Source organism: Dreissena polymorpha, chromosome 4 (assembly GCF_020536995.1).
Source record: "Dreissena polymorpha isolate Duluth1 chromosome 4, UMN_Dpol_1.0, whole genome shotgun sequence".
Taxonomy (NCBI): domain Eukaryota; kingdom Metazoa; phylum Mollusca; class Bivalvia; order Myida; family Dreissenidae; genus Dreissena; species Dreissena polymorpha.
In genome coordinates this window covers 72,139,356-72,166,287 of record NC_068358.1, presented here as the reverse complement: position 1 = coordinate 72,166,287, position 26,932 = coordinate 72,139,356, and the positions used below count along the sequence as shown (strand labels likewise).

The window sequence follows — 26,932 nt, the reverse complement described above, 5'->3', positions numbered from 1 at the left end:
TGTTGCTATGAAGAAACTATCTTGTTTTACGAATTAAGGGTATATAGTCCGCCTTATATAAGAGTCGAAAAGCATGTCATCACAAATAAGACTACAATATAAAGAAGCGAACCACGTACACGAATACAATGTAGACGACATTGCCCTTCGTCAACGTGGTGGTCAGTATTATGACATCAAGCGGAACATATTTTGTTATACTTTTGTTATACCAACTGAAAGCGTTGTTGGTCAGAAATATCTACCGTAATACCGTCATAAAACAGTTTTTGGCAGCTTTTTAAACTACCGACGCTTTGTCACGTGCACGATTTTAAATAAGACGGCGTGTTACCTAGTCATTGCTAACGTACCCAACATGATTTTAGTCGATACACAAGGACAAGTATTTGTGTCAGATATGTGCAACTAAAACAGTCAAAATAAGAACTGAAATAGCCTGGCATCGCTTATAACGTATTGTCACTCGCAGGATTATGAATTAGACTAGATGTCACCCAGTGCGGTTGACGTAAAATACTTATATTCCCAAGGTGATATACCGGTAGGTTAAACGGTTAAACGTGTGTGTAAACATAATTTAAAAAGAGTATGATCGCCACTTTGATTCCCTGTCACGTGCACGGACTTATGTATTTTATATATTAAACAACCCGTGTTTAAAACCATGAGTCATGGTCACTTGCACACATACATATTAGTCAATCTCTTAGCAGTAATGTGTTTCAATCGTTACTAAAGACAGGATATTAAACGTCAAGTACGTGATTGGAGATGTGTGGATTATACTACAGCAGGACATTCCCTTTATGCTTTTTAATCAGCGCGTGAATCAACCGCTGTGCTAACCAGAGAAAGTCCAATTTAACCCATTTATGCCTAGCGTCGAGAAAAACGGCCTTGGCAAACAGCGTAGACCCAGATGAGACGCCACATGATGCGGCGTCTCATCAGGGTCTGCGCTGTTTGCTTAAAGGAATTTCTGTTGGAAATATTCTAAATATAGAAAAAACTATACTAGACATCCCTAATTTTGGAAATAAATTGATCCAATTTAGAAGGATGGGAGAGTCCAATATGGGTGAATTGTTCATTGTGTGTTTGTGTATTATGAGTTTTATGGGTCCTTCCTTTGCAGGAGGCTCCATTATGAAAGGACTCTAAGTTGTTCGATTAAGTTGTGCTATTGTTTGTAAGGGGAGTAGATTACCCGATGGGTATCCACCAGTCGGCTATGCTGACTGAAACCCACATTCTTTCAGACACGGGGAAATTACACGGGTCGCCTTGGTAAGACCATTCAGACGACTGCAAAATGTCAGTGGACCTTAACATTTGCTTTGTTGGGGTACACAGGAATTGATTCCTTATATACGGTAGATGATTAAGGCAGCTTTATTCATGAAAACGTGTGTTTCATACATTGTTCGTATAATACAGACGGTGCCGGGTTGTTTATTTTACACAATCAACAGCCGCCTAACACTGTACATGGTGAAATCTTCTATATATTATATTTTTAAGAACATAACAAGAGTGCAATTATAAAATAATAATGAATCGTATGCAGACCGAACTTTTTTGTGTGAATAAATAACAGCTTATGATACACGTTCTTTTGATTTCGCACAAAACCACAAAACAATTACGGCACACCGGAACACGAACTTCAGTTGACTGGGTCGATCCCTACCTACACGTCCATCCATGTCCGGCGGCCTTTAAAAGCTCTGCAATTCTGTGCGCCATCAAAAGAACTACGGTAATCATACAGCAGAAGTTTAAATACATCAAACATACATGATATGTACACGATTATCATAAGTATTGCATCACTGAATAGAATATTATCAGCATGTATACACAGGCAAACAATTTAACTTGACATGAAACTTTTAAAGTTTAACAATTTAGCAAAATAATATATGACTATTAAACATAAATAATATTATGAGGTTTTATTGATTTTAAGATTTAATATAACTACCAGTTCCATAGGACTATTTTAATTGTAAATTAAATAATAATATCAAAATTAAAATACGGTTTACTCAAAGACAGATCCAATACATTACGATTGTTGTATCTATCTGATAGTAATCAAGTCAATAACAAATTTAATTAAGGTTTATCGAAGTTAGATCTATTTCAAAAAATAATATTATGAAAATTATAAAGTCAAAGATTTAATTCAAATTTTACTAAGTTAGATCAATATAAGAATCATTTCAGTAGTAGGAAAATTATCCAATTAAGAAGGCATATTTCTGAAAAATATGTAATACGTAGTTGATACTTAGAAGTTCATTTACATAATTATATTATTTTAAAGTTTAAACTGACACAGCAGCATACAACATATACTTTTACTTATATAACATACTGCTTCTGATATAAAAAGCATTAACAACAAATTTCGCACACTTTCTATGATGGCATTTAACCAAGAGAACTAATTTATCTTTATTTCCAAATGTAACTGATATTGTGTTCTCATAAAGAGCACAATCAACAAGAAAATGAGTTTCATCTTTGACCAGTCCACTATAACACAACCTACACCGTCTTTGATCGGGAGCTTCACCCACATACCTTCCGGTCTCGACCGTAAGTTGCAGAATTCCGGTTCTGAATTGCGAAAATAAAGCGCGTTCATTTCTTTTTAAGTTCAGTGTAAGATATTCTTCACAGGCAATTTCAGTTTTGAAGTTTCTATATGTTCTTAACTTTGAAACACTTTCATAGTCTCTAGACCAAATTATTGAGTAAGGTTAAGTCTAGACATGACCGTTTTAAAATCACTGCACCAGTTATTGTTATTTGATGAACTGTAATTCCTATCAAATGCTCGTTTGGTTAATCTATTTTCGTCAAGTTGTACATGCCTATTCCAAAACCTAATAATTCCAAGCCATCTACGGTAAATGCTCGGTAACCATCCAATTTCACCGAGCAACACTATTAAAGGCGTAAATCTATGTACCCCTAAAAAGTACTGTATTGCCCGGTGGTGAACTTTTTCTGCTGATTGGAAGTGTGTGAATTCCCCAAATTGATGCACAGTAATCCGATATAGGTATCACACAAAAATTGTATAGCTTTTCATAGGTTTTTAATCCAGCTTTTTTCATATTATGAATTGTATTTATAATAGACTCGAGAGCTCTCCCGGCACTTTTTGCAAGCATTTCACAGTGAAAACTATAATCACGCTTTTCGTGCATAACTACCCCTAGATACTTATATTTGTCTAAAATATCCAGCATATTTAATCCGATTTTGAATTCGGTATCTGTTCGTTGTGTGTGCCCCTTTCTAAAATGCACGACTTTAGATTTTTCTGTATTAATGAGTACCCTCCATCGTTTACACCAGTCATGCATTTGGTTAAGCATAATCTGAAGATCGGCCTCCGATAAGGACTATATCATCGGCGTATAGTAACATGGATACAGAAGTTTCATCGATGTATACATAAAGTAATGATTCAATAAGTTAGTTGTCTAAACAATTGTTGCGATTTTCAGATATGTTTTCAATTAACGGGCATTGAAACATATTGAACACATCTTGGAATAGTTAATAAAAATGATAGTTTTAAATTTAAATGAACAGTTTTGTATGTTATATTCTTATAATTTAAAACAATATAACCTGAATTTTAGCCTAGAAATAATTAGACACATTTTACACATTACCATCACATACCTATTATTAAAATATAAATGGAATATAACAGACTATCAATTCGAATATATAGCAATTTTCTTACTCACTTGTTTAGTATGCACTAGAGCAGCAGAATAACACATTTCTGAGGCACGATCAACTGCAGTTAATACTTCCATCGTTCCGCCTTGTATACAAGGTTTTTGAAATATTATAAGATGTATGGCCATTATAGTACATAAGTAAAGTTGTAAAAATAGCAACTGCTGTGGAAATATATGTCATGAGTTGTGAATATATACTGAGTGCCAACAAAGAAACACGCCTGTCAATTAGAGATTCCAGTGTAAAAATGTGTTTTTCCAAACGTGTTGCCGAATCTCCGCGTCTAGCCGTCGGATTGAAGGTCTTTAAGGACCCACATGACTCCTCCAACAAGGTAAAGACTTCCGGTAACTAGCACGAGAACCTTTTTCTCTCGGTTTCTACTATTGCTCGTCGTTGTATCATTATCCGCGTCTTTTTTGTCAATTCCGGTTGTGTCTTCATGTACATGGATTTCTTGCGCTGGCGTTTTTACAGCAGGCGCGTTTATATCGGTCATCGTCAAACTATCGTTGCTAGAGTGAGATTTTGACATTTTGTTGACGTCATCTTTGAGTTCCATAATCCAATCAAAAGCCTCTTTAATTGTTCGAACTGCGCATGACAGGAACGGTTTGTCACCATGTTTGCGTTGACTGGTTTCGTTCTTCGCGTTATTACCCAGCAACGTTTCGTACGTTTTCTGGCGTTTGACGCTGTCCTCGAAAGTGGCCAGTTTCTTGACTTGATCTGAAGTCAAAGGTTACTTGACGCAAATTCATTAACACACAATTAAACGAAGCCACGTCATGACAATTTCTTTCAGAACTTCAATATATACAATTTTAATCGCAGGTCTTTAGTAGCACAAACCGACGATCTTGGCATTAATGAATAAAGACAGCCTGCCACGATCACTGATATTTAACAACTAACTTTCAATAAACTAACGACCATTGTTGAGTTTCTGTAATTTTCATAAAGTATCGCAGAAAACGTATCAGGGTATCATATATCATAAAAATGGAAGTCATAAAAAGGAGGTACCTGCGCATTTTGGCTCTTTAAAAATTGCATTTGTACAAAACACGGCTGCGTTGAAATCACATGTCTGAAACAAACGACAATAAACAAGATACATATGCTTATTAAGAGCATCGTTACTGCATATTAAACACTTGCCTATTAAAGTAGAGCGACACTAATCGGAGATAACCTTCAGAGGTCTGACCGACCTACTCAGACAAGTTGCACAACCAAAGTCTGATAGACCTACTCAGATTAATCTGTACCCATAACGATATGTCATACCTAATAAATCTAGATATTTAAGCGTTCTGTCAGTCTAAGTAAATCTGTATGTCCAAACAGTATATAATACCTACTCAATTTATATCTCCAAAGGGTCTGTAAGAACTACTAAACTGAAACTGTGTCCCTTATGGTCTTTAAAAATACTTAAACTGTATCTTTAACACGTCTTCTAAGACCTACTCAATCTGTTGATCCAAAACATTTCTTAGACCTACTGTATGTTTAAAAGTCTGTAACACCTGCTAAATATGTATCTCAAAGAGTTTGTAAGACCTACCCAATCTATATCTCTGAATGTCTGAAGCTACTACCGGTACTCAATATGTTCTTCCAATGCGTCTTTTATACATATTCAATCTGTTTCTCCAAAACGTATGCAATTTGTATGACCAAAAAGTTCAAAAGAGCTTCTAAATATTTATCTCAAAAACGTGTGAGACATACTTAATCTGTACCTCCGGAATGTCTTTAAGACCTACTCTAACTGCATCACAAATAGACGGTTTTACTTACCCGAACTGTATATTAAACTACGCTTAAATATATAATCAATCTGTCTCTCCAAAAGACCTTCTAAATATATATCACTAAACAGGCAAATAAGACCTTCTCAAACTATATAAGAAACCGGCAACAAAGACCAACTCAATATGGCTCCCCAAAAAGTATATAAGACCTTGTAAATATGTTTCCGCAAAATGGATATAAGACCTACTCAATATGTACCTCTAAGAAGTTTGTAAGACCTACTCAATATGTACCTTTAAGAAGTTTGTAAGACCTACTCAATATGTACCTCTCAGAAGTTTGTAAGACCTACTCAATATGTACCTCTCAGAAGTTTGTAAGACCTACTCAATATGTACCTCTCAGAAGTTTGTAAGCCCTACTCAACATGTACCTCTCAGAAGTTTGTAAGCCCTACTCAATATGTACCTCTCAGAAGTTTGTAAGCCCTACTAAATATGTACCTCTCAGAAGTTTGTAAGCCCTACTGAATATGTACCTCTCAGAAGTTTGTAAGACCTACTCATATGTACCTCTCAGAAGTTTGTAAGACCTACTCAGTATGTGCCTCTCTGAAGTTTGTAAGACCTACTCAATATGTACCTCTCAGAAGTTTGTAAGACCTACTCAATTTGTAATTCCAAATGTTCAAAAAGGCCCATCCAATCTTTATCTCCAAAACGAATGTAAATCCTACTCAATTTGTATCTCGTAAACGTATATAAGACATACTCAATCTGTGTTTCAAAAACGTCTATAAGAGGTGCTCAGATTCAAATGTATCATTACAAGTCTCTAAGACCTATTCAAAACTTAAAATATTTTATTTCCAGACTAGGCGAAGGTAAATTTTTAAACGACATTTAATCTTTAGTTGTAAGTCGTTATATCACGCATCAAAGTTACCATTCAGAAGTATTCTGATATGTATGTGTTAATTTTGTTTATACGAGGGCTCTGAAAATCATACCATTTGAAGGGAAACGATATTTTCATAAATAATATAAGAATATATATATAAACAGCACAGACGTAAACACAGGCCCTTACTTATTAAAACGAAGAAATGATTGGTTTGGCTTCAAAATACAAAATATACTATTAACTTATAATTTGCCACAAGTTCATTTATGGATTTAAGATGTTTGCAATGATTGTTCACAGAAGCACATCTAGGTTTAAATTCAAGCGTTAAAGCCCTTACATTCATCCTAGCACTTAAAGAAAAAGGAAATATTAAAATTGACCTAAGAATATTTTAATAGAAGTATACAGTTGAATAAGTATATATATTTCAGTACTCATTTTTTGCTAGATTTGGAAAAACTAATTATATTACCATTTGACCATATTTATTTAACATGTTTGAATAAAAAACAGGACTTTCTTTTCGGGATAACTTATAATCAGAGCTGTGTACCTTTTTGTAATATGTGAGGCACCCGATCGTTTATCTTTTGGAGATCAATGTCACACCTGTACTTTAGTAAACAACAAACACTATTATATTCAGTGAGGTTGTTAGTTTTCATTAGTTAATATACAGAACAAAAGTATAAACTAATCTTTCTCAGTTTAAATAAATGATAGGAAAATATTTTTTATACCACGAGCAGTTTTAAGAATCCATCCGCGTCTCTTTCAGAAGTGCAGTAAAACATGAGGATACGGAACACCTCGCCCCTGAAATATATATGTTGACATTTACCTGTATGATATAACAAGCGATATGTTTTATGTATTCATTTTATTTGATAAATCTCTTTACGGTGTGTGAAAACATTGTAAAACACACAAATGGCGTCATTTAACTGCTGCGATTTAACATGCCGTATGACACAAATATGTTGCCTGTTTTCAAAATTAATTTTTCAAATAAATACTGACTTTAAGTTGCACTGTCTTAAAAATGTGTGTTTATTTATTTAAAATATGTATGTTGCGGTAAAAAGAAATTTAACTCATACAGAGAACAGGTAGATCATTTCTTTTTTTTACATTCACGTGTATCGATAAATTTTGTATTAACTAGTGCAGCGACGCTTGAATTAGCAGTTCATATATAATATTATCAGAAATATCGTGTATAGGTACATGACAATAAAGTTTTCCTACTCTTTATCATCCAAGGATGTTTTCATTTGGAACCAATCCACACATTGCTGAAATTATCAAATAAACATAGCAAGATTAGCATGCTTGCCAAGGGGAGTGGATAAAAGAGGCATAGTCAGACGCTAAAAGAGTTAATTTTCCATGTGCAGGGTCAGTGTTCATCAACAAATGCATAGTCTTAAGAATTAAAATTAGGCGTAGAAAAAACGTTCGGCGTTTCAATATATGCGTGGTACAAATGTTTCTTATATATTGAACAAATTGTTACAAATGAAGACTTGTCTAATTATAGAAGGAAAGTTTGAATTCATAACGAAATAAAATATATTATACTATTACAACATTAAAGTTAACATAATTGTCTTAGTTTATGACTTTAGTCTAAGAATTTGTTGGTTAATACGGGCCCCAAGACGTGTAAAATACAAATTGCGTTTACAGAGATTTTTTGTCAACAATTTTGTTATGTGATTGTTTGAACTCGTAAGCTGCAACAAATGCAAGGAAACAGGAGTGAATTGATATTGTATGCGTTGATCTATTCTTAAGTTTCCAAGTTTCCAAGTTTATTTATTTCAAGCTCATTTCATGCATAACATGACAGTGTGAGCAAAAGTTACACAAACATAATTTAAAAAATACATAGTTGAAGGGGCCATTACATAGCAAACTAAACAAAAAAAAAAAAAAAAAAAAAAACATTTAAAGGGAGAGAATGTATAGAAGTTAAGCATCAATCACATGGGGGTAACAACATACACTATTTGATTGTATAGAAAAACAACACCAGAAAAATATAAGTTCTAAATTAAAACTGTTTCAATATTTCCTTAATGAACATACATAGTTTTCTGTAATTACTGTTAGTATGATAATCGATGGACATTAACAATTTAAATTTAATAGTATTAGGTCTTGTGTAATATTTTTTATCAATAAAACGTTTTCTTAGATCTTTAAGGGCATTACATTCAAGTAAATAATGGAATTCATCACCAATGTGATTATTGGAGTTACATAAATTACACAGTCTTTGGTTCGATTCTATTCCGTACCAACTTCCAGTTTCGACAGGTAACCTGTTATTTCTTGTCCGAATTTGTATAATGTATTTTAAAAATTTATCTGGAGTTTTAACAAGGTATGATTCGAACCCAAATGTGTCTTTAATAACCTATAATTACTGCATTTACTAGAATTATGTATATCTGAGTACCATTCATTAATAAACAGATCTGAAAGTTTTTGTTTCACGCTTTGACTGAGCCAGGTGCAATTCGGAAAATCATGAGACTGCCAAATATTCATCATTCCGCATTTAACAAAAATGTTTCGGATGCACTCTATCCAGTCAAATTTAGCATTTTCTATTGCATGTATATTAAATAAGGTGTTGTAGATTTGATATGACAATTTAAAACACAATGGATGGACCAATTTAGACCAAAAGGAAATCATTCTAGTTTCAATGTCAATTTGGAGGGGCTTTACTCCAGTTTCTCCGTATATAATGCAAGATGCCGTACTGGCTTTAACCCCTAATATAATTTTCAGAAACTTCAACTGAACTTTTTCTAATATATAATTATTTCCAAACCCCCAACATTCACAACCGTACAAAAGAATAGGTTTAATCATCTTATTAAAAAGATCAATTTTCATATCTATTTGTAAAGCGAGGTTATTGCATTTATTAATCAGACAGTACATAGCTTTTGTTGCCTGTTCGGCTAGATTCTTTTTGGTCTGGAAAAAAGAGCCACTGCTATTGAATAAAATACCGAGGTATTTATAATTTCTAACAACTTCAATGGGATGATCTTTATAGTAGAATACATAATTAGATGGTCTACCTTTACTAAAAATTACAATTTTTGACTTGTCTATGTTAACAGTTAGTTTCCATGCGTCACAATATTGGGAATACACATTTAAACAATTTTGAAGATCGTTAGCTGACTCTGCTACAATAACAGTATCGTCAGCGTACAGCAAAACAAATAGTTTGAAAAAATTTAACATATCGTTTTCATTTGACTGAACATGAAAATTTATTCCGTCTACATCACTGCTATTATTGAAATATGAATGTAGGTCATTCAAAAAGAAGGAAAATAGTATGGGGGATAAATTTTCTCCTTGCCTTACCCCAACTGAACATGAAAAATAGTTAGATTTTTCGCCATTACACATGATACATGATTTTGCGTTGTTGTACATATTTTTGACAATATTTAAGAACTTTCCATTTATACTGTACTTGCCTAACTTATACCACAATAATGACCTATTAATCGTATCGAATGCAGCCTTTAAATCGATAAATGCACAAAACAGTTTTTTCTTTTGAGTTCTAAGAATGTTAATCAGCGCATATAAGACAAACATATTGTCAGCTGTTGAAAAATGTTTACGGAAACCCGCTTGATGCTTATCAATAAGGTCATATTTCAAAATAAATTTTTCTAAACGTATGTTTAAGACTGAAGTGAATAATTTACTCACACAGCTCAACAGAGTGATTGGTCTATAGTTAGAAGGATCGTTTTCAGAACCTTTATTTTTAAAAATTGGATTAATAAGCCCAATGGTCCAATTGCTAGGTACTATACCAGATTTAAATACTAAGTTAAATAATTTTATATATACATCTTTCATAATTGGAAAGGATGCTTTAATGTGCTCATTCAAAATATTATCAATGCCGCATGCTTTGTTATTTTTTAGCAAATTTATACAGTGCTCGATTTCTTCGCATGTTATCTCGGCATTAAGTAAATCGTTATTATAAACGGTAGTTGGCTGTGATTCATCGCTAGTGAAATCAAAGACAGTGTCGTCGGCATTTACAGTTTTAAAATGGTTTTCCAGCAAGGCAATATTTGCTTTTACCGTATTGTGTTTTTTTCCTGAAATAGTTTTCCAGAATACTCTGGGGTTAGTGTTTTTCAGGGATTTAATTTTTTGAGCATTTTTCTTTTTAAATGTGTAATAACATTGTTTAATGGTTTTCTTGTATATTTTACTTGTGCTTTTAATATTAAGGCGATGCGCTTCAGATTTCTTAGTCTTGTATACATATTTGGCACGGTGAAAATTTGTCCGGGCTTCTTTACAATTTCGGTCGAACCATTTGGGCTCGTTGCTATACTTTGATTTATTTACATGTATATGACTGCCGAAGCTGTTTTTACAACTGTTTTGATAAACAGAATCAATTTTGGAGACTATATGGTCCATGTCATTAATTGAATAAGTATCCGCGTTTTCAAAAGCTTCAAGATCCCGGATGATGTCATTGACATTTAAAGCATTTATATTTTCTACAAATGCACTACATTTATCATGATCCCACAATTTCACGTTTTCATTGATATTATTATTATTATTATTGTTATTGTTATTATCTTTATCATTATCATTATTACTAATAGCATTATTAACATCACCGACATTTGCATCAGCAACAATACAATTCTCACAAACATCAACATTTTCAAAGACATTTAAACATATACATGTATTGTTAACAGTGACAATATCCCTGTTATGATAATTTGGAAATTCGAACACCATAGAAACGGGGTTGTGCACATCTGAAAGTAATGGGCAAAAATCTAAAACTTCTATATTGATTATATGCTTAAATAGCGTAGGAGAGCTGACAAAATAGTCTATGCTGCTTGAATTTTTACAAGTGAATTTACCCATAAAGTCACCTTTTGTTCTACCATTTAATATGAACAGTCGGTTTCGTTGTAAGAAATTTATTAACTTGTAGCCAAAACCATTTGCCGCTTTATCTTGGTTATTTCGAGAAATAGTCATACTTGCTTCTAAAAATAGTTTCTCATCGCATATTAAATCATTGTACATGTCATCTAAGTGTAATTCGCAAAAGATATCATGATCAGGTTTAACATAATCTGCTAGCTGTTTTGTACGACTATTCCAATCACCAAACATGCATATATTACTGTATTTATCTCTAAAATTATCAATTTCTATCTGGATATCGGAAAACGGATCATCGTTTACATACACAGAGTTTTCAGGCGGTACATATACAACACCGCACAGTATATCCTCGTTTTTAGTAAAATGTTTAGAGATTTTAAACCACAATACAAATTTACTGCTTGACTGAATAATTGTGACATGTTTACAGATTGTGTTTTTAACAGCGAGACATATCCCGCCTGATTTACGTACTGCGAATTCTTTTCTGTTTTTAAAATGCATTTTAAATCCATCTAATTCTAAATCATCATAATCGTCAGTTTTTGTTTCCTGAAAACCAATAATATCGTAATTGCATAGAAATGAACAAAACTCTGGACAAAGCTGTTTCGATCTCAGTCCGCAAACGTTCAACGAGAGAAATTTTAATCCTCTCACACCGTGTTCATTGTTATGTAAAGTACATCGGTTCTCTCCCTGTGTATCCTATTGCACAGTTGAGTTGAGCTGAGAACATTGTGTGTTACTTGGCTCGAGTTGCTCGGGGATCTCGGGCAGTTGTACAAGGGCGGTGGAAGACGTTGACTCACTATCTTGCTCCCGAGGCCTTTTCAGTTCCGTTTCGTCCAGAGGGGATCGGGGCGAACGTTCAATCATCGGCCTGCGCCTTTGAGGGGTATCTACGTTGCCACTGTTGAATATTTCAAACCTATTTTGTCCTCTAAAATCAATCGGCACTTTCGGTTGTTGTTTCCATTGAGCATAAGGCATTGGCTGGGTGGTTTGTTGAAGGTATGGCTTTTCGTTTGTTGCCCGCGATTTTGGCTTCGGTGCTTCAAGCGACCCAGTGTCTAAATTGTACACCTTGTTTCCTATGTACAGGTTATCACGCACTAGGTTGCACTTAAGTTTATTAAAGGGATCACTTTTATATTGTCTCATAATCGGTAATAGTCGTCTTCGGCGTTCCTCTATTTCTGGTGGAAACTGTTCATTGATATAGCAGCCTGACTTCGTTTGGTTAAGTAGAATACCCGCTCTTCGAATCTTTTCCCGATCATTAAAGTTTTCAAATTTTGCTACTATCGGGCGGGGTAGATTTCTAGAATTTGGGCCACCAGTCATCCGATGGACACGTGCAAATTGAATGTTATTGATATGTATGTCAGCAACCTTGTTAATGCTTTTATCGTTTTCTATACGTTCTGAGAGGAATCGTCGCAAAATAGTTTCACAAGATTCGTGTGGCTCCGTATTTCCTGTGCTTTCTGGCACCCCAACGAAGATAAGGTTGTCCCGCATGCTACGCCACCGTAAGTCAGTTATATTCTCCTGGATCTGTATGTTTACGTTTTCGAATGTTGACATTTGCTGTTCGATTTTATTTGTTTTAAATTTGAGTTCAGATAGTGTTTTTGATGTGCTAAGTTTGTTTGAATGGAAATCGTCCGCAATATCACTAAATGACTGACAACTTGTTTCTATTTCGTTCAGACGGGAGTTCATGGATGCATTTTCTCCTCGCAAGGCAGCCACATCAGCTTTTACATGTGAAAGTTCGTTTTGTATTATGTCGAGTTTGGACACATGTTTCTCAATGGACTGGAGACGAGTATCCAATCTTTCGACCAGTGAAATCAAATCGCCATTGTCCTGTTGGTTTGTGCGCACTTGCGGATTACCCTGTGTGAACTGCTGGTATGTAGGTGGGGGAAAAACTGGCGGCCCCTGGGAGTTTTGGGGTGCTGGGCTATACTGCTGCTGGATCATGTGCGGGGCGTACATATTTGTATGGTTCGGTCGCTGTGGCTCATGTGCAAGGTACGTATACATTTGTTCCGTCGCATAGTTTTGAATATTTTGGCAATGTTGGGGTTGATATCGCAAGTCCGTGTTTTGCATTTGAACATTTAACTGTGTATTTAGCGGTGTATTGCTTGCATGTCTTGTACTTACTGAGCATGCTGACACCGGTATGTTCATTTGGGCTCCCGTCAATGGTTCACTGATACTTCCCGGATTTTTCTCCTTTTTCTTGTTGTTTTGTTTGTCCTTGTCTTTGTCCTTGTTTTGATTTTTTGACATTTTGATTGTTTTGTGTATCCGTTTATGATTTGCTTTGACGATTAGCACTTATTGGCACATATATTACTTCCTAAGCGCGAATTGGCGAAGCTAACTGATTCAATTCACTGTTAAAATTAAATAAATTTAAGAAAAACTCGCGCGGCTTTTTTTGCGTCCGCCATTTTAGCCTCCTTCCGGTCACCTTAAGAATCGAGTACATTTCTGATAAACAACGACAATAGATTCCAAGCCATGCCCGGTATAATTGAAGCTTCAGTATATAATCATCAAACAAACAATGCAAAATAAATATGATGTTCGCCTCTTTTTCTTCAAATTAAATAAATTATCTTAATAACTGGTAGAAATCTTAATCATATTATTAATCTCACAAGACGCTGTCAGCTACGAACCTGAATGCTGTCGTGGGTGTGTGCCCCATCAAGATAGAATGTCACACCGTCAACTGCAACAGTCTGGTTCCTGCCAAGCCATTCACACTTTTCCAAACCTAGAAATAATTAATGTTAAAAATGTGTATTTTATTCACTGTATTTATCTATTACAAATTTCTATGTTTCACACTATGATATATTTAAAGTTGTGGTTATTGTATTAAGCTAGACAAGCAAGTGTATACTACAGAGTCATTATTACCCATTAAACTTTAATTTTCGTAAGTTTCAGGGCTAGACTGATCCAAGAACTTAAGATATCAAAAAACAATTGACACCTCACAAAATAACTGATCGCTCCGCCAACTTATACACGTTACTTGGATAAATGACAAACGGTTACAGACGACTAGCATTTCAAGAAAAAACTCGGATGATTTCTTTTTGTTTTTCTACAATGTCAATTAAAAAAAGGTTTATCGAACTACAAATAATCAGAAATTATACTGAGTCACATACATTTTTTTAATGAATTTATTTTAAATCCCATATATATTGCCATATCTCAAATAATAAAACATATAACACTGTTATTTTAAGATAATAACAGTAACACAAACAATAGTTACGGCAATATTTACACGTATCGATCAGTTTTAACACTCATTTTAATAAAATATTAAATGGTTAAAACGTTATATTGTGTAGTTATAAATTAACATGTTCATCTGTTGCTAAAATTAACAAATATATATAACGGGTCAATGTACTCCTTGTGAGTATTCAGTTAACAAATCGGTTTGTCCGCCATTAGTCTCTACAAGATGAATGTCCAGGTTCACATTATTGTTTCGTTTATTTTGTTGAAAAAAAAACACAGAAAGGAAAATACAGTGGTGGTAGGAACTTTGTTCTCTTAAAAATCCCTAAAAAATAACCCACAGTCTGCCGAATTTTATGGATTTATCCGTTTTCACCGTGTTTCATCCGAATTCATCTGTGTTAAACCTTTTTCAGCGGATTTTAGGGATATATTGCGCAACTCATCTCTTAAAGGGATTGATTGATTGATTCGCTCATTAATTCATTCATTCATTCATTCATTCATTGATTTCAATATATACTGGCAGAATACATGGCAATACGAGTATAACACACACATGTATATAAGAAAGAAAGATACATACATGAATTAAACAAATACATAAGTGGAGCCATGACAACCATCAAGGATGACACAAAAATTAGATAGAAATATATAAATCACATATTTGAGCACCTTTATCAAGTCACCTTTAAGAAAGACAACTGTAAATAAAACAAAACATCTATATTGCAACTAGTTTGAAATTAATCAGTTTTTAAATATTAAAACATAGAACCTTTACCTATTCTATAATAATTCTAAGAACGACATGTATTTAGCTTCTTAAAGCTTGTAAAAAAAAATAAGTGACAACAAGCAATTAACAATCAATTTGAGCAATTTACAGACAAACAAATAGTTAATTTTATTTTTTACAAAATATGGTTAAGAATCAAGTAGACTAATACAATTTTCCACAGCACTAAACTTGAAGTTATTATCTGTTACAGAGTCTCTAATATAATGTGGCACATTATTCCACAAAAAGCATCCCCTGTAGGAAAATGACCTTTTACCAAACCCTTTTACATTAGGAATGGAGAAAAAATACACTCTATAAAGAAGAAGGGATTCCCGTCCCATTTAACAGGGTATGTACATGTAACAGCCTTGGCTATGAACCTAGTTTTGTGTTTACGAACAGAGCTAGCTAACTTAAAGGTAAAATATTCCTTCATATCTAATGGAGCAGAATTAGTATTGATAGTAAAAACATGACAAATGGTTTTTAAATCAACTCTTCTAGCCACTGGTATTCTATTCAACAGGGCAAATTGCTCTTTACCAACATGAACTCTGGTATCTAGTTTCAACATAAATCGAATCAGTGTGTTCTGCGTGATCTATAACTTGGTCTTGATAGCTTGAGTGGTAGAATGAAACCATACAACTGAAGCATAATCAAAATGACATTGGGCAATAGCCGTTGATAGCAACTTCTTAGTATGGAAGTTGAGGAATTCACTCTTTTTGAAGAAAAACTTAATTCTAGAATTGATCTTTTGGATAACTGACATTACCATGGATTCAAATGATAAACTTTGGTCAATTAATCTCTACGCATGCGCAGTCTTTTAAGAGGTGAATTTGGATAAAATAAGGAGTGCATTTAGATGAAAAGGCGGAGTAAATCAGTCATGTCAACGAGAACGCGTGTTATAAACAAGGGCTGTTTGTAAAACATGCATGCCCCCCCATATGGGCTCTCCGTTGTAGTGACAGCCATTGTGTGAATATGTTTTTTGTCACTGTGACCTTGACCTTTGACCTAGTGACCTGAACATCAATAGGGGTCATCTGCCAGTCATTATCAATGTACCTATGAAGTTTCATGATCCTAGCCATAAGCGTTCTTGAGTTATCATCCGGAAACCATTTTACTATTTCGGGTCACCGTGACCTTGACCTTTGACCTAGTGACCTGAAAATCAATAGGGGTCATCTGCGAGTCATGATCAATCTACCTATTAAGTTTCATGATCCTAGGAATAAGCGTTCTTCAGTAATCATCCGGAAACCATTTGACTATTTCGGGTCACCGTGAACTTGACCTTTGACCTAGTGACCTCAAAATCGATAGGGGTCATCTGCGAGTCATGATCAATGTACCTATGAAGTTTCATGATCCTAGGCATAAGCGTTCTTGAGTTATCATCCGGAAACCATTTTACTATTTCGGGTCACCATGACCTTGACCTTTGACCTAGTGACCTCAAAATCAATAGGGGTCATCTGCGAATCATGATCAATGTACCTATGAAGTTTCATGATCGTAGCCATTAGCGTTCTTGAGTTATCATCCGGAAATCATTTTACTATTTCAGGTCACCGTGACCTTGACCTTTGATAAAGTGCCCTGAAAATCAATAGGGCTCAACTGCGAGTCATGATCAATCTACCTATCAAGTTTCATGATCCTAGGCATAAGCGTTCTTGAGTTATCATCTGGAAACCATTTTACTATTTCGGGTCAGCGTGACCTTGACCTTTGACCTAGTAACCTGAAAATTGATAGGGGTCATCTGCGAGTCATGATCAATGTACCTATGCAGTTTCATGATCCTAGGCATAAGCGTTCTTGAGTTATCATCCTGAAACCATTTTACTATTTCGGATCAACGTGACCTTGACCTTTAACCTAGTGACCTGAAAATCAATAGGGGTCATCTGCCAGCCATTATCAATCTACCTCCGAAGTTTCATGATCCTAGGCATAAGCGTTCTTGAGTTATAATCCGGAAACCATTTTACTATTTCGGGTCACTGTGACCTTGACCTTTGACCTAGTGACCTGAAAATCAATAGGGGTCATCTGCGAGTCATGATCAATCTACCTATTAAGTTTCATGATCCTAGGCCTAAGCGTTCTTGAGTTATAATCCGGACACCATTTTACTATTTCGGGTCACTGTGACCTTGACCTTTGACCTAGTAAACTGAAAATCAATAGGGGTCATCTGCGAGTCATGATTAATCTACCTATCAAGTTTCATGATCCTATGCTTAAGCGTTCTTGAGTTATCATCCGGAAACCATTTTACTATTTCGGGTCACCGTGACCTTGACCTTTGACCTAGTGACCTCAAAATCAATAGGGGTCATTTGCGAATCATGATCAATGTACCTATGAAGTTTCATGATCCTAGGCCCAAGCGTTCTTGAGTTATCATCCGGAAACCACCTGGTGGACGGACCGACAGACCGACCGACCGACCGAACGACCGACATGTGCAAAGCAATATACCCCCTCTTCTTCGAAGGGGGGCATAACAACTATTATTAGACATAGACAATCCTTAAATCGATAAGTTAATGGTAGAGGACAATTTTATTGAAAAGTAGATGCTTTCCTTTGTTTAAACCGGTATTATTTCTTTATAAATGCTGTAAATAAATAATTCCGGAGATATACTCAGTAAGAAATAGTTTAAGATTTAATACTTTTGTATTGAATGGTACATATCTTTGTTAGTCTAAACATGTTATATTGCGTTATTAATATTTCCCTTTTTAAGTGGATTTTTTAGGGTTACATAAACATCTACCGACGACATAAAGTTTGTTTGTTTTAACTATTTTACGGTCTGTAAATAGTGATTAGCGAAAATCTGTAAGATTTCAGGTAGCGGCAAACTATTTTATTTAAATTATATCTTAAGTTAGGTTTTAAACGAAAGATTTCTGTATTAATATTTACTATTTATCGCTCTCAAGCTAATACAAAATTCTCTTGCCGGAATTGAATTTTGTAATTTTAAATAGTACCGCAGCTATTCATTAGCAAAACTGTGTAACTGTGTACTCTTTTTTAGATGTACATATCATATTTTGCCTATAACTCTTTTACGTTTAAAAAATAAAATTAGAGTACACAGCCTGAACTTTTTTGTATGTTCTAAATATTTAATAAATTGATTTCTTAACAAAATTAACTAACGATACAAATGTTCAACATGAAAACTTGTAGAAAACTTCAATAAACTTGAATAGCTCTAATGATGTTCCCTTCTTTTCCCAAACATATCTTTATGAAATTTTCAAAAGCACATTTAATATATCAACGCTACTAGAAATATCGAAACTGTTTTACGTTTCACATGTTTTCAGTGCTATTGTGCGAAGTCATGATATTTTGTTAATTGGAATCAAGCGGGCGAACAGGCTGCCATAGCGAATTATATCGCCAGATAACAGAGGGAGATAAGCGACTTCCCGATTGATTGCACGTGCTGCAGATCTCGTATTCGCGGTGAGAATTTCCGATACTTTTTTGTCCGAATGGACGATTCCAATCTTTGTGTTTTTATAGATCTTTTTTTTAATCTGCAAATATAATAGATTTAATCGTTTCGTTCCTTGTTTTGTTCTTCAGTACGGTAATGGCGGCGCGTATTCAGGGGATTAAATCCGGGAGTTATCCATTTCTGGTATTGTCTTTATAATTTACGTATTCGTATGAAAAAACGACTTAACAGAAATCTGGAAAAGATGTCACCCGAGTCAAATTTCCTATACATGGCAGGTGGTATTACCATTTCCGTGTTACTGTAATTAACTTGAAACACAAGTATAAAAATACGGTAATAGCGGGTTTTAAATCAACTAAACATTTAACATATATTCATCATTTATTATAATTTCTGATTAAATGTAGCTCGATAAATCAGCACTGCACATAGCAGAAAATACATCCAAAATCATTTTAAAACTGCGTGTCGTCTGGTATGATTTGTCGGATGTCCTAATCTCGATCACGATGCTAGATGGGCAGGGAGATTGGTGATATGGCAAATGGTAAATTGTTTGCAGGTTTTTTAACATTGTAGATCGGTCTACTAATGATCAATGACAATTAATGTGATAAGATTAATAATGTGTTTATAGTACCTATTGCAAATTTAGCATTGATTGTAGCGGGTTCAGCCAGTTGAACTGTTGTGTAGTCTGGTTGATTGGATAGCAATGACGCCCCACCTCCGGAGCTACATTTTCCTACAAAGCAAGGACAACAACTTTGAAAACTTCATCTTAATAAATACATACCAATGACTATCACCAGTGACCGATGACAGTATTATATTGAGTATTATTTCAAATGCGTCAATTTTACTTTTTGTCATTGATTAATGATCGTCTACATTAGTATGATGTCGTTATATTATATACACATCTAGTTTAAAGACAATCGTTCAGTTCGTTTGCATTTTGTTCTTCTGTCTGGAGATCGTCCCATCTGTTCTTAATGCAGCGCAAACAAATATATACTTAGGTGTCCAAAAATGGTACATGCTTTCAAGGAGAAACTATATAAAAGAGCATAAATTAGTCCCTTATGGGGCTATAATGGCATATGATTCAGTAATGCAGTATTCACTTAATTATCAACGCGTTCGTTCAACAACGAGTCTTAACGTCCGTTCTCTCACATATTAAAAATACACAAATGCACCTGTATGTCTTTCTATCCATGTGCTGCACAGTTGAATGGCCAAGGATGCGTTAAGAGACTGCTTAGATCCCTCGATGCCAAGTTTGAACCTCTGCCGATACCTGCCTAGCTCTGCGCATTGGTACAAAGGTGCCTAAGACAAACATGGAACATATATAGATACACATGTTAATTAACTGATGCCTGGAAATGCAATAGCTTATATACTGTTTAATATAATCATTTGTATCAATCTTGAACAAACACAAATACATGTATTTATTGTTTTTAAACTACTTATGGTGTTATAAAGAAAATGACGTTTGTTTCTAAAATATTGAGAACATTTTAACTACCACTCCGATAGCGTTTCCTCCACTCATATTTGTTTCATCATACAAAAATAAGTTTGCGCCGTATATGCATATAAACCGCTGTTTCAACACTAGTGATCATATGGTCCCATACATGTTGTAAAATAGATTTATCGTTAACAATGCATTGGTTAGTGTTTGTTAATATTACACTAAATGTCAACGTTGGTTCACTTAATCTACCCGTATGTTTCTGGCTCTTTCTTCCAGTACACGCATTGCATTCGGGGGCTGCTCAACAGTAAATGCCGGAACGCCAGGCTAAAATAAAGGGTGGACACTCTGTTGTTCTTTGCTATATATAGGTCGTTTAAAGGGACCTTTTCACGTTTTGGTGAATTGACAAAATAAAAAAAAATGTCGTTGGAGTTATGATATTTATGAGGAAACACTAACACTGAACATTTACCATGATGCTATAAAATATCCATTATATACATCTTTTGACGATTTAAAAACCTTAAAATTACAAAGCGTTGCAACGCGAAACAATTGAATAATTTGGAGAGTTCTGTTGTTGTCGTTATATTTTGTGACACTTCAAGGATTGCTTAAATAAAGTTTAAAATACATCATTCATTGTGTAAGCACGGATGGCCGAGTGGTCTAAGCGTAAGACTTTTACTTAAGGGGTCAGTGGTTACTTTTTTAAAATTTTATTCTTGTCTTGAACTGGAGCTTCCTAGATCCAATGTTTACATTTATCAATATAAACTTATAAAGCATTTAATGAAACACTTCAATACATGTCCAATCTGTGAAAAGGTCTTTTTAAACTAAGCGCCAGTAAGCTTTATGATTGACAATAGTACCCAGCAATACTTTTGCGATCAGAATTTTTTGTTTATAGCATTGTCAAACACAAGTTATTGTCTTCGAAACATAATCAAAATGGAAATAATCAACTGTTTTTGGACCTTGCTTACCTTGAATATTCCGGCCTTGTGCCATGCGATCTGCTCGATAGATGTACCTAACCGATCGACGTGATCAAGTGCTAATGACGTCACGCCGCACACGACAGGATTTCTGTTGAAGATTGTTAAAACAAATGTTTTTTTAAATGTATACACAGTCGTGAATTCGATATAAACGTCTCGCGCAGAATTATATATAGACTAAGTACGTTTCAATAGAGAACAACCAAATAAACATTGCGCTGTTATGAAAAATAAACAAATCCTAAAATCATATTTTAATTAAAACTCAATACAATACTTTGTGTATATGTGTTCTTCACAACAATGTATATGTGTTCTTTACAGCAAAGTAATCACACAGAGTTTAAACAGTATCAATGTACCTTATACAATCGAGGATTTTAAGGGACTTTTTTCTAGTTCGGAAAAAGCATTCAAAAAATCAAAAAAATATGTGCATGATTTTCATACGAGCAAAATCCACTCCTTACTATGAAAACTGTGTAAACTATAGTTTTTTGGGGCATCAATCTTTTCACCGATAATATAGCAAACACGTGTTTTACCGATATAGCGTTTTAATTATCATTGAGATTCAATAGCTGGCGTTATCTTGTAGTATAACGTTAACCTGTGGTACTACATGTATCGGATATAAACCCCACGTACGAACTATATTTATTAAATAGTTTCCTTGTTATTATAATTATTTACATTACTCCCAGTATTATAATAGTGTCAGTAAACTAAATTCATGATACATGTACTTAAAAAACACGAAAATCTATGAACAAGTCCAAATGCAAACAAATGCAGTAAAGCCGTTTGTCGATATAGTTTACATTGTTTCCCGATTACCTATCGACCTTGCACAATAAGGATAAAACACATCGTGGTTAGCAATTACTCACAATAAGAGAAAAATATAAATAACAATGAGATTTGACGGACCTGACGATGTTGGTGCAGTCGTATTCTCCTCCTAATCCGGTCTCCCAAATAACGACATCAACGTTTTCTTTAAGAAACACGTGCAATGCCAAAGCAGTCAGAAGTCGAAAAAACGTCATTGAACCACCAACTCTTCCTTCCTGTTTTGAAACAAAGAAATTCTATCCGACATCGAGGTTTCCTAAAGAAACAAGTACAATCCAAGACATGTATGATTTGTTAAATGGTTCATAAACATCTTCTTTGCTTTCCTTTTGTAAGAGGACAAATTTAATCGTGTAAACCTGCGCTTCTCAGACGGATGTTCAATACGGGCTTACAAAGGACACGCAGCGCGAATATGCATCCGCACAAATACAAGTTGAAACAGCTGGGCTGTTTATGTATGTCCATAGTCCTTATTTGAAAAGTAATCAGTGATATTGTTCAGATGGGAAAGACATTATCTCAAACACGGAAGAGTGAACCCATGTATGTTAGTCATATCAAAAGAAAATGAGTCGTAGCTTAACTAGTATTTGTGCAATGTATAATAATGGGGTGTAAAGAACAGGAGGTGTAAACAAACAGTGATAATTAAGCCTTTCAACTTTCAAAAATAATAATATATGGCACAAACTGTGTTACCAAAAATCAAATTGGGACAAATTAGTTCGAACAATCGGGGCAAGTTTTAAATTATATTTAATCAATTTAATCACTGGGAGCAATACAAACTAAATTGGTTTCTCAACATATTCACTTAAAAAGTTCGCTTAAAAAGAAATAATGTCAAATACAAAGGTTACCAATTCGGGATCCTTGTTTTCTTTCAGCTGTGTGTAAACCTCCCAAAAGTATTTAGCAAACGTCTCTTTTTCAAGAATGCGTCCCTGAATTCTGATGCGTTCTCGGTGCTCCATTAGATGAGGTGAACTGAAACAGGTAACAGGATATGAGAAATAATTCGGTATACATGAACAGTAAATGCACAGGATATTCAGTGATTAAAATTAAATTCTCATTAGACACGTTCAACATCTTATACACGTTTTGTTATTAGTCTTATAACATCGACATGATCCTCATGGACACCATGTTCGTTAAATTTACGTATTGCTTAAAACGAAACAAATTGACGATAAATCTCTCGCAAGAACAGAACAAAATGTATCAATATACATCAAAACGGGCTGCGCTCATTAGCAATAGTTGTTGCCGAAACGGATAATGTCGTTTGCGTGCTCCTATCAATTTGTTTCTTCACGCATTTTAGGACACATGCAACAGGACGAGATTTTTATTATGCGTTCTTAAATCCGTCTTTAAATCGTGACGACATGGCACTATGTTATAAAGCTTCGTCTTGTTCCAATGTCAATGGATACAACCCTTTGATTCGTGCATCTAAGTTATAAATGATCATGAGCTAATGTTGACTTATTATTAATACAGAAACTACTTTATTTAGCAGTAATACCTATTCCAACAACTCTTCCATACTTGCACATATGTTGATTATGTCTATTACATAATTTGGACTTAGAATTTATTAATAAAATACTTGCTTAAGCACTATTACCTACTGTTATGATCCTTACAAACATGTTAACCTTTACCTTATTTTTTTTTAATCAGCAAACTGTGAAGATAAATTTTAATTTCGTCTGACATTAATACCTATGCTACGTCTTTTGTTATTTACACTGATGTTTCGTATAACCATGACAATATTCGGATTTGGAATTAATATAAAAATGACTACGCCTTCAAACAATATCGAAATGAATGCTTTTATATGCTCATGACTGTGACTTAATTTTCTATAAAACAATTGCAAACAAAGTTTCCCTATTCACCTGTAGAATCCAGTCTTATAACCATGGTGACGCAGTATGCTCTCACAGAATGCACAAGTTGACCCCTTGCCCTTTGTGCCACTTACGTGGATCACGTTAAGACGGGACAAATCGCAATCCTTTAAATAAACACTAATTTAAATAGCATGCTGCTATATAGACATGATTTCAATGTTCGCTACTACTATTAATAGCATTCAAGTTCAGAAACACAACGCCTTTTTGGTAAATATGTCCTTGAATTGTTTCTGCTTGCAATCCGTTCCGATATCAAACAATAATTGCTTTATTTTGTAAGGCGTTTGTGTTCATTGCGTATGCAGAACAAAATATAAGTGTTGCTATAGGTCTTGCATAATTTACACAATACGATGCTTAAGCGTTTGTACTATTTATGTTGTAAAATGGTTATATACAGTGCGTACATTACAATAAACAATCCCTCATTCACATTCAGCTACATGAAGTTTATAATTTCATTTAAAAGAATGTATTTCGTGTATTATAGTCTGATAGTTTGATAGTTAACGATCGGTTCCGTGTAAAGGGTGAACGCCAATTAAGTCATATAGCAAAAACGTTTTACAAAACATCTATTGATTCTTTTAAAACATACAAATACATGACTTAATGGCGTATTTTAATCTCAACTAATTGTATTGTTGTCACTCCAATCCTATACAAGATGTACCGATCTTAATACATTTCCCGAAGGCAATACATGTATTGATAATAATTATCTTTAAAAGTTTCATTCACTTTTTATAGGATTATCTTTTTAAAGGCATCCATTTTTATAAATAATTTGCATAGTGCGAATTTCAAAAAAGTGTTTATATAAAAGCAAAGCTCAATATTCCTAATAAAGCATGATTTGAGTCTATTAGAAGATATATATGAAATAAATCATAATAAAAAAAAATTGAAATCGAAATATATAAAGCGTTCTTAACGTCATTTTTTTCTTCAACACATTGTTTTACATTCATGAACAGAAACTTATACCTGAATTTTAAGATCCAACAGGTACTTTTGCATGCAAGGCCTGTTGAAATCGTATATCGCTTTGTAGTCAATATCCGGACCATCCGGGTACGTGGAATTGATAATAGTTACAGCTGCCTGCAAGTCCATTACAAATCATTCAATATGTTCAAAAACGTCACATATAAGATTATCTCAAGCAGGAGTCTAATTTTTAAGAATGTGTTGTAGCTATTGGAACTGTTGAATTATTCCGACATTCAGAGGTAAACATGACAAATAATAATTTTATTTAATGTATAATACTTTTGAAAAGGCTGCCACGCAGGAAAGTAAAAACATTCAGAAGATAAATACTCTTGTGTATTAAAGGGTAATTTCGTCTACACTCGTGATATAACAAGCTAACACTGCAACACGTGTAATGAAGGAATTACCTCATAGTCCGATTGGTTGACTGCCATGGTCGATTCAATTCTTAGCAAAATCACGTGCTGTCTAGAATCGCAGTTAGGAAATACCTTTGTAATTAAGTTTTACTATCTATATCAACACGTGTTTTACTGTTTCTTCGTCACAAAATAAACTAGTGCACAAAAAAGCGTCCTTATCAATTACTGTGTCATTCAATCAACTCGTACGAGTCTTGTGCTGCATCTTGCAATCAACTCGTACCTTCCTTTTAATACGCCATAAATTTTTCGTGCAATTAGATTGCTGCGTCACACAATCAACTCGTGCGATTCACCAGAGTTCCTGTGTTGTAACGTCTAAAATAAGAGGCGACGAATTGTAATACTAAATGTGTCACGGTAAATGCAATTCTAATATCATATTTTAAATATTAAATTGACATGAATAAAAATTGGTTACAAACAGAATCCAAATATTGTAAAAAAAAACATTTTTAAGGTCATGTTTGACTCCATATTGTATTATTCACGTTACGACGGTATTAGTGTTAGTATCTTACATAACGGTAATAATTATTAATTCATATGTATTTGATATATACACTGCAAGAAATACAAACAATCATTGGAATAAAAATACTAGTGATGGCAAAATTATTCGAATATTCGAATATTCGATTGAATGGCCAGTATTCGAATAACAGAATTGATATTCGCATATTCGCATTTTTTTCAAACGTAATTGCCATTATATTAAATGACCTGCGAGCCGCTTACTAATTGGCACCCGAAATCATTTGGGATAAACGTGTTTGATGTGACGTTCTTCGTGTCAAACTGCGGCCCGTATCAGCGTTGGTGTACGGAAAAAACACCCTCCGGAAAAACTCCCTTCCCTAAAAACAGCATAGCGGAAGAAGCCCCCTTTCACATTTTACATACTCGGAAGAAACACCCTCGATAGTTTTGCATAATACGGAATAAACCCCCCTTTATATCGGTATAAACCCCCTTCCATTTTTTACTAACAGTTAAAATCACATGTAATAAGCGTCGACGCTTGTATTTGTGGTTCGTTTATTCGATAGCGTTGGTTTTAATAAGTGTTTGTTTTTTAGAAAAGGTGTCACACTCAACCCCAGATATTTTATTCATTTGATCTTATGTTTATAAAAGTGGCTATAAAAAAAAGGTTAAGCAACCATTCATAATTTCCTGACCAGTTACGTACCACTTCGCAATGTCCTATATCCTAACACAATTTACG

General features: G+C 34.3%; 1 protein-coding gene across 1 annotated transcript; it reads right to left on the bottom strand.

Annotated features, from left to right (window-relative positions):
* Positions 1-4,057: 4,057 nt before the first annotated feature.
* On the bottom strand, positions 4,058-25,716 carry LOC127878502 (folylpolyglutamate synthase, mitochondrial-like). Its single transcript, XM_052425032.1, has 14 exons — positions 25,690-25,716; positions 25,274-25,390; positions 24,269-24,387; positions 23,219-23,345; positions 22,431-22,570; positions 21,486-21,588; positions 20,743-20,820; positions 20,207-20,339; positions 19,645-19,749; positions 14,130-14,227; positions 7,690-7,736; positions 7,182-7,257; positions 4,801-4,864; positions 4,058-4,503 (listed from the first exon to the last, which is right to left on the bottom strand). The coding sequence occupies exons 1-14, from the start codon at positions 25,714-25,716 to the stop codon at positions 4,058-4,060; spliced, it is 1,680 nt and encodes a 559-aa protein (XP_052280992.1).
* Positions 25,717-26,932: the final 1,216 nt, after the last annotated feature.

What these genes read in the sequence shown, in the direction of transcription:
- LOC127878502 (XM_052425032.1), bottom strand. Translation starts at nt 25,716, where the DNA reads ATGGCAGTCAACCAATCGGACTATGAG. An exon ending in AAAACAAGGATCCCGAATTG is followed by an intron (nt 22,571 to 23,218) that starts GTAACCTTTGTA and finishes GTTTCAAAACAG; the next exon opens with GAAGGAAGAGTTGGTGGTTC. An exon ending in AAAGAGCCAGAAACATACGG is followed by an intron (nt 20,340 to 20,742) that starts GTAGATTAAGTG and finishes TGTTTGTCTTAG; the next exon opens with GCACCTTTGTACCAATGCGC.